This window comes from Gasterosteus aculeatus, chromosome 17, assembly GCF_964276395.1.
Source record: "Gasterosteus aculeatus chromosome 17, fGasAcu3.hap1.1, whole genome shotgun sequence".
Taxonomy (NCBI): Eukaryota; Metazoa; Chordata; class Actinopteri; order Perciformes; family Gasterosteidae; genus Gasterosteus; species Gasterosteus aculeatus.
This window is the reverse complement of record NC_135705.1, coordinates 17869025-17884107: the sequence shown is the minus strand read 5'-3', so window position 1 is coordinate 17884107 and position 15083 is coordinate 17869025. Positions and strand designations below refer to the sequence as shown.

The following is a 15083-nucleotide window of genomic DNA, read 5'->3' as shown; positions in this document are numbered from 1 at the left end:
CTATCTAAACGGGGAAATCAAAACTCACTTAGTTCATCAAAGTGCGTCTCGACGCCGTCGGCTCCGGGCACCGAGCAAATGAGTCGAGCTTTCAGAAACGTGCTCCATTTGTTGACCAGACAGCAGTGGCCCCCGTCGTCGTTCTGCAGGGAGGAGAGAGCGGTCAGCCAGCCGTCTTCACGCACAACATCTGACCAACAGCTGTTTGAAACAACCTTCCACGCTAACTGCACTTTTGTCCGTGCGAATAAAGATCAGCCGCGTATTTCAGCTCGGCCCGCCTGCAAAGAGGTCGGCCAACTCCTAGTGCTGAGGTGGAGATTCGGAGCCCCGGGAGATGATTCACGTTGCGGAGTTCAAATTAATTGCAAAGCTGGAAGAAACCCGTTTTGTTGTAAATCGCCTCAAATTGAAGCTGAAAGTCTGCACTCAAAGGACATCTTGATCGTTTCATTCTCCAAGGCCAGTGTGGTGTGCACGCAGCCAAAATGATAAAAATTGTGTTCAAATATTTATTGGCCCGACTGTATGTGGTATGGAGTGAAATACCCTGAGCGCTTTCAGGTGGATGGGCATAAAATTGCCCCCATCAGGTCGGACTTTTCACTTGCTGAGTGAAACATCTCAGTGTTTCCTTTACAGAATGGCACCAAATGTTCTGCTCGCACCACCGTGAGGTTGATTTGATCTTTTCACTTCGGTGCGTGTGTCTAAACAAATGCAGAACAACGTAAACTCCAACGCTCAAACATTTCGTGCAGGGGGAAAACCCCCCCCCAATGACAGCACTTTGCAGACTTGTATAAACCTTCCGGTTGTGGTGATAAACATGAGGTTTGTCGACTGGTGTGATCACTCACCAGACAGATCCGGCCGATCCTGGACTGGGTCATGGGACTCTGGCCCATTTCCGAGGCTTTCTCTCGGAAGAAGAAGTAAAGCTTGTCATCGTTCTTCTCCGCGCTGTCCGGGATGAGGTGCGCGTGGACAAATGTTGGGTCTAGGGGTAAAAATGTAAGCAATTAAGGGAAATCAAACCTCTGCTGATTTATCCCTTCAAAGGAACAAAAATAGATTTGACATTTTCCACGTGCACATTGACCGCGTACAACGGTGAAGAGATCCACCTACATGCTTACGGTGTGAACTATGAGGGATCTTGTTCAGTGAAAAAAATTCGGACAAATTCTTGACTTTTAAGACCCGTTTTTTAGATTATTATTATTATTATTTTACAGCCTTACTAGCCTGACGACAGCCAACTGGTCACAGAACTGGAAGAGGCAGCGTTCTATTGAGAACCAACACTGCTGCCACCTAAATGATGGCACTCTAACTGCCCTGAAACCCCCCCCCCCCTTTTATTTCTTCCTAGTGACCTTGCTTAATATGGCATCCCAGACTTCCTGGGTCACCGCTGGGCGCCCCCTCCTCGCTTCGACCGACCAAGGGCCCAAATGAGGGAGACGACCAACTGTCTGTCGGGGGAGGGGGAGCAACATCCAAGGGATGCCACATGGCTTAATAAGGGGACTCAGGTGTCCCCATTCAGTGTGCCACTACCAGGGGACGGTTGTCAGGGCAACAGGATCAGGGGAAAATCTAGGGAGCCAAAAAACGCCGCGGGAGGCCGCGATTGATTTGGAGACATCAACCCGAAAGCTTCCGAACAGCGTTTTTTTTAACGCGGCGACGATCCCCATCGGTCAGAGAGTCGAGGCTACTCGTTATTATTGACGTTCAGTAATTTGCACCTGCTGCCACACAACTGACCCTTGTGGTCGAGCTCGGCGGGCGTGTGGACAATCAGAGCAGCACATTTTATGCTTTCGGGTCGAATGACTGCATGGTCACACATTTAAAAGCAGTCTGCAGAGAGACGAGTGAGGGCCATGAAGAAGAGGCCATTACCGTTTAACCATCTGGAGTTGTACTGGTCAGTCCGCATGGCGGTCTGTTTGCCCAGCGTGCGGAAGATGGCGGAGTCGGTTCCCATGAAGTCGATGTAGACTCCAGAGTACAGCTCTCCGTCTGTCAGTCACAGAGGGGAAGAGAGGGTTGTTGCAGAGGTGAAAAAAGGTTCAGGTTTTAGCGAACGAGCGTTCATGCCACGACTCATTGAAACCTAATCAAATAGTTGTGTGGAGCCCTGCAGGTTTCATCGAAATCACACAGGTGGCACAGACAGCAGCTGTGGCCTGTCACAATAAAGATGGTTTTACTCTGGATTGATTGATTATTTCTTTAAAAATAACAGCACCGTGCAAAGATACAGCAGTCCTAAAAAGACATCAAACCCAGTCCACTTGTCTCGGAAATGTCACGTCTCGGTGGAAAATGTTGACCTCTGAATTATATCGCAATCACGCTCATTAGGCCAATCAGTGAGACGCCAAAGAAACAGCTGGATTTACACGATTCCCTCATGTTTCACTTCAGAATTGGTTGTTCATGGTTGGCAAGAAAAATAATTGTGTAAGAATAAGGAAACCGCTGGAATTCCATCCTCCCCGTTCGCCCGCTGGGTGCTGTGGTTCTGGCCACCGGATCATTTTCTTAGTGTAACAGTTTTCTCTTGTTCGGGTCAGCTGGAATTAAGCTGACACGGCGAGGTCTCTCCCTTTTTATCCTACGCTCTCCCTCACACACACACACACACACACACACACACACACACACACACACACACACACACACACACACACACACACACACACACACACACACACACACACACACACACACACACACACACACACACACACACACACACGCGTGAGCAGGGCAGGAGGTCACGGATAAACCGCCACGTCCGACCACCTGTGAGCCGCTGACGACAAAAGGCCGACCACCCACACGAGGGGACGCGCAGGGGCCCCGACAGCGAACGCGTTGGTGAAACTGTATCCGTACGCCCGACGGAAATGTTGCCCCAAAAACTCCAAACGTGAGGAAATGCTGATTCTCTCTCTCGTATATGATTGTAAAGGGGCTGTGATGTGAACGGAAACACTAATGGGCATTTTTTCACGAATGTGCAGATTAGAGGGCGATTAAGTCAGACGCTGCTGCAACATTGGTGCAGAACCCTCAGCAATAATCAGAGTTCATTACCTTTAATGGTTGCTAATTCAACAAACAACTGACATTGTGTTTAAGTAAATACTTGAGAAGAGGTTCATCGACAGAAGCGTCCACAGACTGCTGGATGCATGATGGGAACAACCAGCAGGTACTTACTGATCAAAGCGGAGACACTGTTCAGTTTGGGGTCATAAGGACATTTTCCTTTCCCAGAATCCACTTTACCAGGTTCAAGTCTGAAGATGTATTCCTATAAAACAATAAAGTGGGAGAAATATAATGAATCATTCTCTTGTTGTGGTAATTGATAACGCATTTATTGAAGTAATAATTTGTGTATGTGTGTGCGTGGGGGGGGTCGGGGGGGGAGGTTATGTCATGTACAAGGCACTTTGAAGTATTCATGGAGGTTAAAAGCAGTTATAAACAAACTATCACAGCAATATCGGATCTGCTGAGGAGAACAAAAAGCCAGTTATCTGTGAGATGGGAGGTGGAGGAAAATGCTGAGAGTAATCCAAAACCCATCCACCATGCGTCTGATGTTAGTGGCTCATGGAAGAATCGATTATTCCACAGTGCAAGAGGGCATCTGGAACATCTGTGGCAACACTGGGTACGTGTCTACACTGAGTTTTATCAGGTGCTTCGACGCTGGCTGATGATGTCTGACAGGTTTGGGCTTGTATGGGAAAGCTCGATAATGTCACCTCACAATGACAGAAAGAAATATGTGTGGATGGGAACTATCATTTGGAAACATCGCTATAAACATTAGGAGAGAACGTTGAATTAGTGTTGGCTCCCATCACTCAGAGTACAAATCTGATGAAAAAAAGCATTTCAAGAGAATGTCAACTTAAAAAAATGAAAAAAAACTCAGATTTTTGGACATGAGGCAACATATTGTTGTGTCAAGATGCGTGAAAGCCAATTGCTTTTTTGATAGATGTGCTCTCTCTACTACTCTGAGTGAGACTGAAAAAGTTCTCCAGGTGGGCACTGGACCTAAGAGCCGTTACAAATCTCCCTTGAGCCCACCTTAGCCTCCAAAGGCTCTGACGTAGTGCTGTAGTCTGCCGCCCGATTTGTTCTCCCTCCAGATTGGGCAGCCTGTAGGTAGTGGGACCCCTAAAACAGAGACATGGCACAGTGGGCCACCTCATTACGAATTCAGAACAAAACTGTATTTGACTTGATGATGACCAGCACATGAACAGAAGACGGGAATAGGAAAGTGCAAAAACGAAAGACCGGAAAAATAAAGTGCTCGAAGTAGAGTGACGAGAGCCTGGTGGGCGGCGTTGCTCATTTGGTAACCATGTTGGATTAGAATCAGTGTCAAGCAAACACAGCTGCAAGCCCCATGCATAAACCATGCAGTGCCAGGAAAGAAATAAGAAATGGAAATGCACCGAAGTGAGACAAAGTGAAGAAAATACATCAATATAGATAGCAAATTACGCTGCCGGGTCACACCAGCCTAGTTAAGGATTTTTAACAAAATGTGTGTGTTTTTACATGTGCAACCCAACATGATGACACAAACATGGCAAAACAAGCTCTGGAGCGGCATAGAAAAGCAGGAAGATTGATGCAGTTTGAAGAAAAACTTGAAACTTTACTAGTGACCGAGAACGTGCGAAGCCCCCCCACCTCCCTCTCCCCCCGTGCACTTAACAGAAGAATTCCGGAACAATTGGTTTCTGTTTACACCGACTCTTGCTGGAGAAAATCTTTAGAGTGTGAAGTAACACGGCGTCTGGGCCTTAAGGGACAAGCTGAATGACAAAGGGGCCGGACTGACCTTTACATTGAAATCAGAACCCCGCTTTGCAACAGTGAGACTAAACAGGCACCGCGGTGGATGTAAGCGTACGGGCCGCCGGCCGGGCCGGCAGCTGCTGCCGCTCTGCATGGCCGCCGCCGCGCTGGACCGAGGGAGGGATCGGGGGGGCGGAGGGGCGAGCTACAAGGCTGATGATGGATGAGAGGCTCCATCAGCAACGATGGCCTTTCAGTAGCTCTCAGCCCAGACAGAAAAGACAGGCCACAGGTTCTGCTGTGTACAAAGCAGGTGAGGAATGGGGTTTGCTGCAGATGCAAATGCCAACATGGAACTGCCCGCGGTGAGATAACGGATTTGTGTTTCAGCCGCCCTCTTTTTTTTGCAATAATAGAGATCCAGATAGGACTAGCCATGAGCTTCTTTCTTTGAGTCTCCTGGACCGTGAAACGGCACAAATTGGTGAAAATTAAGACGCAGAAAATGATGGAAGAGCAGCAAAGAAAAACAGAGGATCAAGAGCAGAAGGATATTATTTGACCTGAGGTTGATTGACAGGCGGGTTCTCAAAAGAACCTGAGAGCGAAGGTCAAAATGTCTCCGCGGCTGCCGGGCAGCGTCTTGGGTTACCTGTGACCTGCGTCCTCGGTCCACGTAGGTGCAGATGGGGTTGTACGCGCCTGTTCCACACACATAGAGGTGGGTCCGGTTCCACGGCTCAATCAGACGGATGAAGTTTCCACATTCCCCCTGTTGCAGAGCGCAAAACAGGATTAGAGATTTAGGTTTAAAAGAATCACTCTGATCCCGAAAATGCAAAAAGAAAAAAGGGTTGCATAACACGTAATGTCCCGCTGATGGCGAATAACCTCCCTGCCTGGCTTAAAAGCACCACATCCATCCCTCTGGCTTGTGTTTGGCAGCACTTCTCTCTGGCTGTGTGTCGGTCTGGCCCAGAATTCATTTTTTTCCGAAAACCGCTCAACAGCACGGCAGAAACCAACGAAAAGCAGTGCATCTAAGCTGTTGATGTGTTTGCCATGTGGACTGAGGGCGGATGCAATTCAATGTCCTGTCAGACAACGTTTCGGTTGAGTGGATTTTAGATTTCTAAAAAATGCAAAAATGCAACATGAACCTATACGGGCCGAGCATATCTGTTTGGATTTGTCAGTCATGTCAGCCACTAGTGACAGCGAAAAAGAAAGGATGTACCAAAGTATTAAAAAAACCGTTGTATTCGGGATGGGGGACACGGCAGATGCACAAGCCAGAGGTTTGAGAGCACTTTTGATTGTGTGTGTGGGTTTACGCATGTAGGCCTGCGTGTATTATTCAGCGCACAGTTGAGCTCCCCCACAGAGAGCCCAGTGGGGGGGGGGAGGATTGCCTTTGACCTCCCGCCTGAACCGACATCCCCTCTGAATTGCTTTAGAATTGTCATCATCTGTCATTCCCTAAAGAGTGGGCCGGGATTGCCAAAATGTCTCCCGGTAGCCAATTGTATTTCTTATTTTAGAGAGGAAAATTAAAGCCCACCTCTCCCTCACCCTTACACACACACACACACACACACACACACACACACAGGGCTAATACGACGTAGCCAAAGGCTGTGGGAGGCGCAGGCCACTAAACACGCATAAATGAACATTCCAGTTGGATAAACAGCATCCTGCGCTCTCTACCAGCAGGGGAGAGCAGCCGGAGCCTCATCACCCTGTCAGTGCTCACCGCTCAGCCCTAACATGTGTGAGACGAGCGTTTCGGGGAGGGGGGGCTAGAATGTGTGAATAGAATCAAAAGAAAAGGATCTGGTTTTTATATGAATTTCAATGATGAGTTTCCTTGCGGGGGCTGAAGCGGCGGCGTGTTTGAACGCCTGAATCGTATTAACGCTTCCGGGCAGGCCTCATTTTGTCCACCTGCCTTGGACGACGAGGGTCACAAATATTCTTGTGCAAAAACGAAAACCTGATCATATTACATGAACTAGAAACGTGCGCGATATTTGGGGATACGCGTTCCGCTCTCGAAGGCAGCGGCTGAACGTTCCGCGTTCCACGTTCTTGCCAAAGCTCAATTGCCTGCAGCTGCATGCAATCAGCAACCAGGGATGAAGAGACAGCAAATCAGAGCTTTCCCCCACTGACCCCCCCAATGCCACGTTCAGATCAAGATGAAACCACACCATTGATTTGAACACCGGGTTATCGCCTGATAAAACGGTGGTAAATGTGCAGCGGGTCAAAGGGCACAGCGGATTACAGCTGTGCTTTTATAAACCCTGGAGGGGCTGTAAAGGGCACACGTCTGAAGAATTGCTCATTGGCGTTCATGAATATTGCCAAAATATTGAAGACTTCAATAAGAAGTTTTATTTCATTTCAGGGCTATTCGGCTTTGAAAATAGCAGACCAACAGTCAAAAAAATGCTAAATATAATACATTTACAAAATGATTAAACATGTTAAATGCAAAACAGCAACCTGGAAATACAAAATAAAGATGTGATGTGTCCAGCAGTCCATGAAACATGCTATTTGAATACTTACGTTGGTGTCTTTCCCTGACAGGACACATTCAGTCTTCCTCTGGGTGGCAACAGGCCAGTGGATCTGACAGGCAGAGATCACCCAGCTGGTTAGATATGAACCTGTGCACAGCTGAGGCGAGAGGAGTACTAGTCTGGGGCATTTCTTACGATGAGCGGCTCCTTGTTGATGTCGTGCAGGTCCAGGGAAAGGATATAATCTTTGCTGCCCACATACATGCGGTCGTGGTCCTCATCCATGCGAAGGATCCGATAGTCGGTCGAGTTGAGCAGAAAGGAGAAGTGATGAGCTGTGCCGGTGGATTTTAACTCTGCAAGGAGAGAGGAGGAATAATTACTTTCTTCCCCTTCAGGCTGTGCCTGTGATACTGTAGTAGAAAAACATTCAATGCAATTGGGAAACACAAAACCCAGACATGGTCACAAGAGAAGTGTGTAGGCTTCTCCGTTTTGGCACAGATGCATTTTATTCTTTCGCTTAGGTGATCTTCTTTCCATTTCATTTTACAAAACGAACACACACACACACAAGATAGGATGCTAATGGTGCGCCAAATCTTCCCTCGGAGTCTCCAAAAGTGAAATAACAGAAGCTGTTATTGGATTTCCCCCCCTCCCCCCAACAATTACCTCCAGCCATTATGAGGTTACGGACATGCTTGATTTAGTTATGCCAGGTTTGACAAAAGCAAGGAGGCAAACATGAAATCCCTCAGGAGTCAGAGCTCAGAGGCAGCAGACACGCCATAAATCACTCAGTGGTTTACGACGGCGTCACGGTGTCAGGAGAACTCAAAAGGACAATTCATTTGGACCCGCGCGGTTTATTTCCTCACACCGGACGTGTCCTCCTTATTTCAGTCCCATCGAGCCGCAGAGAAGACATGGACCGCTCGCGCTGCCACATACTTTTCCCACATCCTATTTTGACATAAAAACGTGTCGAAAATGGTTCACATGCTGTTGTGAGCAGTTCCCTGGTGGGTGAGCGCGAGCTTAAGTTACACCCGGGGTGCACGGTGGTGGGGGTAAATGGAGATGTGGTGTGCGGAAAGCCGTTCTTCTCCCACTCCTCTCATTACCCACCGAGCTGTTAGGAGAATCTGATAGGAGGACTCGCTTTCTCTCTCTGCGCTCTTTCAAAACTAAGCTCGGGAAAGTGGAGCCTCTACTTGTGCTGTTCTATTCACGGGGAAAAGCTCGAGGACCGGATAGAGGGACGCGTTCACGTTCCACTTTCGATGGGACCAGACAAACGCTCCCGCTGTTCTTCTCGGCAAAGTTTGAGACTTCCTCAAACGGCTTTTATTGTCCAGGAGAAAGTCGAATGTCTTGTTAATTTCCTGGGAATAAAAGGGCAACATGATCTTCTCCGAGCAGCACGGCGCATTTTGAAACACTGACAGGGAACCTCTGACAGAAAGCTTCTCGGCCGCTGGTGTTCTGAGCGCCTTCAGGGACTGTGAAATTCCCGCTGCAGCGTCCCTGCATGCAGCGGGGGGGATAAGGTAGTAAATGGGAATAGACATGCCTGCCACGCAGCTAATTATCATAAGTTGCCTCAAAACGCACACGTGCTTTAATACTTGTCTCAACCCTCAGTACCGTCGCAGCCACACAAAAGTCACGGTGTGGACGATCGTTCTTCAGCATGAATGAAAAAAAACCTCAGTGGTTTTAAGATCTCCCACTGATATAAAATAAAACATAATAAATACAAAGAGAACGATGACGTCTTAAATAAGGAGCTTATACTTTATTAATAAATTGACCACTACTACTACGATTTTATTAAAATAAAAGTATGAATATAAAAATATTAACAAATTATGTACCTCCTAAACCTGCAAGATGTGTAAATATTTGAGTAAAAGGCATAATATTTCAAATTTTGATGATAAATATGTTTCTAGACTGGGATGAGAAACAGTAGGCCTGGAGCCTAAGGTGAATGGATTTGGATTGTATGACCTTTTATTAAAAAGGTCAAAACTGCAACATGGCGGCAAACTTTGGCCAGAAAATAACAATGAACGTGTTGCACCGCTTTAGGGAAATCTGGGGAGGCGCACTTAGCCACTGCCTGACCCGTTGCTGGTGTAATGCAAACATTTCCCACTGCTGTTAATTTACATTGAAATCATTCAACCGGGGAAATATTACATTGCTTGTGTTGTGAAGAAGTTTCAGGAAATACTGTGTTTTTTTTAAATGGAGGACGACAAGGACAAAAGGCCCCTAAAGGGTTTGCTTCAACACTAATGCACCATGCTTTTAACGCCAGCAATTGATATTTTAAAGATTATAAATTCAATTGACTTTGGCTTGAACCTTTTTACCCAGCCGTGAATATGAACACATGCAGGGAGCCCAGTAAAGTAGCTCACGGGATGCAGGCGGTGACGGCAAAATGAAAAGACGATAATGTTCAGAGTTAAAATCTATGATTGCACAAAAACAAGACACGTCCGCAGATAAAAGACTAAGACTGCACTTCTCCACGAGCGTCCCGTCTCATTTTCCCAGACGTCTGAACGGGAGCCCACCTACGTGTCCCTATAGCCGGACAGCGGTCAGGTCACCGAAAGGGTCAACGGGTGCGGAGAGACGGACGGATCAGACGGACTAGACAGGCGGACAGAGGACGTACCGGTTAGGAATAAACATTTATCAAATCGCATTATTAGTTAGCAGCTACAGAGTGTCTGACAACCTTTCATCCGTTTCCCTCTCCTTAAGTTGAGCTCCATTCAACATCTGTTGCTTCTGGAGACGACTTCATTTCAAAAAAGTAAATGTAGAAACATTTTGACTTTTGACTTTGTAGCTCTTACTGATAAACTTTTGTTGGCAGTAACATTATTTGATTGAAAAATTATGTTTAAATAATCTGTCAAACACAAAAATTTTCCGAAAATTGGCAGGAAATTACAGCCAGTTGCGGTTTAGACAACCTTTAATCATTAAACAACTATTTCTTAAACGCACTATTTTTCCCTAATATTTTTCCAAACTTAACTGCTAGTGAGAGACACTGTCACATAACAGAAAAAGACTTATATTTACATGAAAATTAACAAATATGTTCTTGTGGAAACCCCTGCTAATAACTAAATTAAATAAACTGGCAATTCAAAGAGTAAATGCAGGCCCAAAGTGTAAATTCAGTCAGTGGGTGATACATGTAGACCTGTATGTACATTACACAGCATTACTGGAGGCAACCACATCAAATTACATTGTAGGAAATCCTCATGCGTGACATAAATAATCATAAATAGAGTGTATACGGCAACCAGGACCAGATCCAAAGTAAATGTTAAGCCTACATAAATACCACATGTTCCTTTAACTGAAATACGAGGGCATTATAGGTCTACGGTTCACAAACTCTATTCATTTCGCCATTTGGATCTGTGAAAATGAAGTGGCAATGAGGAGAAATGCTGTACCTGTGCGAGATGAGACATGCTAAAATACTTTTTCCTTTGAAATAATGCCTGTGGCGTTGTGAGATAAGATAACAGTCCACCTCAAAGCGCTCATACGCTCCATTATCAGAACGAATTCAAGCTCTCAGAAACATTCCTGTGTGTTGCAGTTTGAGCAGACGGCCGATGCCGAGAAAAATGTCACCAAACGAAACCCGGCCTTGATATTTTTTTGTCAAATGGTTAAATATACAACCAGCTGGTAAACTCTGCAAGGACGGTGGAAAGGTGTCTGTCTCGGGATCTGGTGCTTGGCACCGAGTTTCCCTTCGAAGGTCTTTGTAATCAATACCAGACCCGCTGGGAGACGCATCTAAACCGCCTTGCTCCTTTTAGAGTGTGTGAATTGTCTTTGGTTTAATGATGATCCTTTTTATTTTAAAAAAATGAATCCGTTCCTTCGACCGGGCCAGAGTATGAGTGACGCCTGCTGGTAAACTGGGCCCGTGTTCTGTCCACCTGTTGACGTGATCCCTCTGTGTCACTTTCTGCTTTGTTGTGCAGCCAAGACATGTGACCTTCCAGCCAAAATTTGCACCACGGCGCGCTTTGCCCCGGTCACCCTCAAAAAGGGACCTCTGGGTTTTTACTCTTTAAAAGGAGACGTCGAAAGACGTCCAGTACTCGGAGACCACTTCGTGCCGCTATCTCGTGTGTGTGTGTGTGTGTGTGTGTTTGTGTTACGGGTGAAAGAGAAGAGCGGTCTGAGGAAGCAGGCAGCAGAAAAACCCACATCCCGCCCAGGCATCCCTGGCACGTTGTCTGAATTCCCCGATCTTCTCGTGTTTCCCTCAAGAATAGGTGCGGCCCCACCTTGCCGCGGCTTGTCTTCAGCCAAGCGTGCACAGATGTGTCCCTTTAGCGCAACAAGTAAAGTTGCATTTACCGACTGTTCGACTCGTGGTTGTGCATAAAGTATGGAGGCCAGGAAGCAATCAGTTTAGCTTTGCATAATTCATGTAAATTGGGGGAGAGATGCACCCTGAATCACTTAAGAAATACACACACCAGCATCTCTAAAGCTCAGTCGATTAACTGAAAGTTACCGTTAATGTTTTTATTCTGTACACAAAGTGTAAAAGGGATAAATTGGGGTTTGAAAGGGAGTTTGTCCTGCTCTTAAAAAGCAATTCCTATTTTGTCAATGAATGATGTATAATATCTTAATTTAGAGAACTTTAGACGTGCTGGGTAGTACCCTGTTTCCCACTGCTTTGCCTTTATGCAAACTAATCCAACAGCTTCTCCACTGTGGCTCCAACATTTTCAGGACAAACCCAAGACTGGCACATTGAGCGTATGCACGCGTTTCCGTGCGTGCCGAGCGACTGAACTCCAGTGTGTCTTTGCAAGTGTGAGCGCACAGGAGGGAAAGGTCAGTGCAGATATCAGAGGGGCGGAACAGCAGCGGGAAGCCTTATCAGCCCCGAGCTTTGTGTTTGCCTCCGCTCAGCACCTCATAATCAGCCTCTCACCACCCACTGGGGCCAGGACTATTGACTGAGAACACATGTCACCGGAGCTGATTGCTGCCTACCTGTGCCTGTCAAGGACAAATAATTGGCGCCAGATTACGTCTTATCTCCGAGCTTCCGGATGCTGTCGCTCAGACGCTCGTCACGCTCGTCTGCAGCCCTGATACACGGTGTGCGTACATACAAATAGAGGTAGAGCCGTCTGATCCTCGCGTCAAATCAGAGACACCTGTCTCCCACTGCACAAATCAAGAGCAGAGAGCGATTGATTTGAGTAGCAAGCTCGATTTTTTTTTTTTTTTTGAGTGGCAACAAGAGATTAGGAAAAAATCAACTTCTGTGCCGTCGGATGTCAGTAAAGGTTAATTAACGCCCGAGGGAATAGAGGAGGAACTCCGGTTCAAGTTATAGGAAAGGTCATTTTAGTTTCTCTATCCCACCGTGTCTGGGCTGATAAACTTAACCTTCATTAAATACATGTCGTCGTGTATGTCGTCATAAGAATACAGTGGGATTGCATGCAGGGAGGCATCGCCCTGTCCAAACCTGTCAAACCACAAAAGGATGGACTATGGGGAAATACATTTTCTTCAAAAAGAGATATATAAATATATACACACAAGTAAAGACCATTGCCTACTCAAAGCCTGAGGTGTGTCATATAAATACTTCCAATGCTTTCCCCTCAACACACAGGCCACAGACAGCTGCCCTAAACTCCCTGCTGCAGGGCCACAGGTGAAAGGTTAAAGGACACGAGAGGTCTGGTGGGGGGGGGAGCTCATCCCTGGCCTCCTTACACACTCCAGAATAATCAGGATTATCTCTGGAGGGGTCAGGCAGGGTTCCTGATCCGAGCCGGGTCAGGAGGGAGCAGGGTGGTCATGATACTGGGGAGACGGGCTGCTTTTAGGAGAGCGGGGAGCGACTGGAGCGAGGGGGGGAAGAAACACTGGAACCGCGAATCAATTGAGGTACGACACGCGTGCGGCTGCTTTTATTATCATTTTTTTTTACAATCACATATTTTTCTTGCTTGCTAATGTATAAGTATAGTTGGATACATTCAGCATGCAATTTATAATTCTTAAGCATACCTTCAAATTTCACCCAATAGATAAAATCAGAGATTTAATTCCCATTTCCATTTCATGTTGCGCTGGAAATGAGTGTGCAGGTCCACATAATAATGTAATCTTGGGATTTTGGACAAATATGATTTGCTTGTAAAAGGCTCCATCTATCCCGGGGGTGCTTCTTCGGCCCGAGGCGGACTGCTTTATGCACTAGTATTTGTGTGTGTGTGTGGCATTGGGGCTCTGCAGATGCCGTGATGATGACGGAGCCTTGTTTGTTGATGTAGCTGCGCCGTCGCTGGCAGCGAGCTGGTAAGAGCGGCAGCCGTGGTCAGCGGTGACAACACAAGTTAGAGGGGATTTTGGAAAGGACTGAATAATGGGACAGCGCTGGTGTGAATGAGAGGAAAAACCCTCGCCTCCCTGAGTGACCTCTGACCCGGCACTCAGAACAAATACTCTCCCTCTCTGACAGCTGCACCAACAACCCCCCCCCCGCCCCCCTCCCCTCTGGACGCACAATACTTTCTCCGATGAGTCTGTTCATTCGTATTTATTCTAATCCTCACGTCGACTGGAAGAGTTCAATTTGCATAGTTCCTGCAGCCAAGCTGTCGATAAATGAGTTCTGGTTTCGTTAACTTTAACCAGAACTGAACCGAGCATAGTTTGGTGTACGCCGACATGCTTCCTCGTGTATCAAGGTCACGGACACGGCGTTGCTAGCTGGGGGCAAAAATAAGGGGGTAATTAGGAGGTAAATTTAGAAAGACCATTAGCAGCCAGTGTTGACTCAGAGTCCTCTGGGGACAGCAGCCACCTCCACCCTCTCAGGGTGATCCAAGCCATCCACTATATTCCCTCAGGTCATTTTTCACCCACGATAGCAAATGGCCGTGGTAGGGGAGTGGGAATGTAGGGAGGAGTCCCGCGGGACCAGGACCCTGACAGCGACCCTAAGAACTTCCATTTATCAAAGCACAGGAGAGACCCGGGGAAACCGAGTGCTGCTCTGTACGTTCAGCACACAGCGAGGCGGAGACCTCTTCCTCTGCTGCCCAAAGGGCAAAAAAAACACGGCTCACAGAGGCCCAGAGAGGCTCTCCGATGTGTATTCCAATCATGGGCTGCAGGACAAAACACCTTGAGCGTGTGCCCGAATACACACAAACACTGATTGAGGTTTCAGCTGCCTGCTCAGGTAAAGGACACGGGGGGGAATAAAGGAGAGAAATGTTTATATAAGTCAACTCGACCTCAGAGAGAAAAAAAAGTTGAAGGAGCAAGATTGGGCTTAATATCTACGGATTTGTCTCGGTAAACTGACGGCATCTGATTGCGTTTAAGAGGCCATGTGGTACATTTTCAAAAGCACGTATCGGCCCATGAGCAAATACGCACTATGTGACATGCAATATCCCCCTATTGCAAAAGATGCCATTCAAACAATGATGAAGGGGAGTGTTGAGGAATCGAGTGGCCGTTGAGGAAGGAACTGAGACCCGGTCGTGCTGTTTCGGGCCGCTCTGGAAATCTATTCATACGCAGTCCATTTGCATGGCTGCAGGGCTTTTAGCTGTACAGGCACAATGCTTTTGCAGCATTTTTGGAAACTGG

General features: G+C 47.0%; 1 protein-coding gene across 4 annotated transcripts in view; it reads right to left on the bottom strand.

The window, feature by feature from the left end:
- LOC120835488 (semaphorin-3F) overlaps nucleotides 1-15083 on the bottom strand; it is a 42027-nt gene that overhangs the window by 7819 nt on the left and 19125 nt on the right. For 2 of the 4 annotated variants that reach the window (XM_040204482.2, XM_078091652.1), the window contains exons 3-10: nucleotides 7575-7735; nucleotides 7426-7488; nucleotides 5501-5620; nucleotides 4126-4215; nucleotides 3241-3334; nucleotides 1912-2031; nucleotides 861-1000; nucleotides 29-143 (exon numbers count right to left, since the gene is read on the bottom strand). In XM_040204482.2, coding sequence (XP_040060416.1) covers nucleotides 29-143; nucleotides 861-1000; nucleotides 1912-2031; nucleotides 3241-3334; nucleotides 4126-4215; nucleotides 5501-5620; nucleotides 7426-7488; nucleotides 7575-7735 — 903 coding nt within the window. The remainder of the gene's footprint in view (nucleotides 1-28; nucleotides 144-860; nucleotides 1001-1911; nucleotides 2032-3240; nucleotides 3335-4125; nucleotides 4216-5500; nucleotides 5621-7425; nucleotides 7489-7574; nucleotides 7736-15083) is intronic. The other 2 variants (XM_078091654.1, XM_078091653.1) reach the window with 1 other exon arrangement.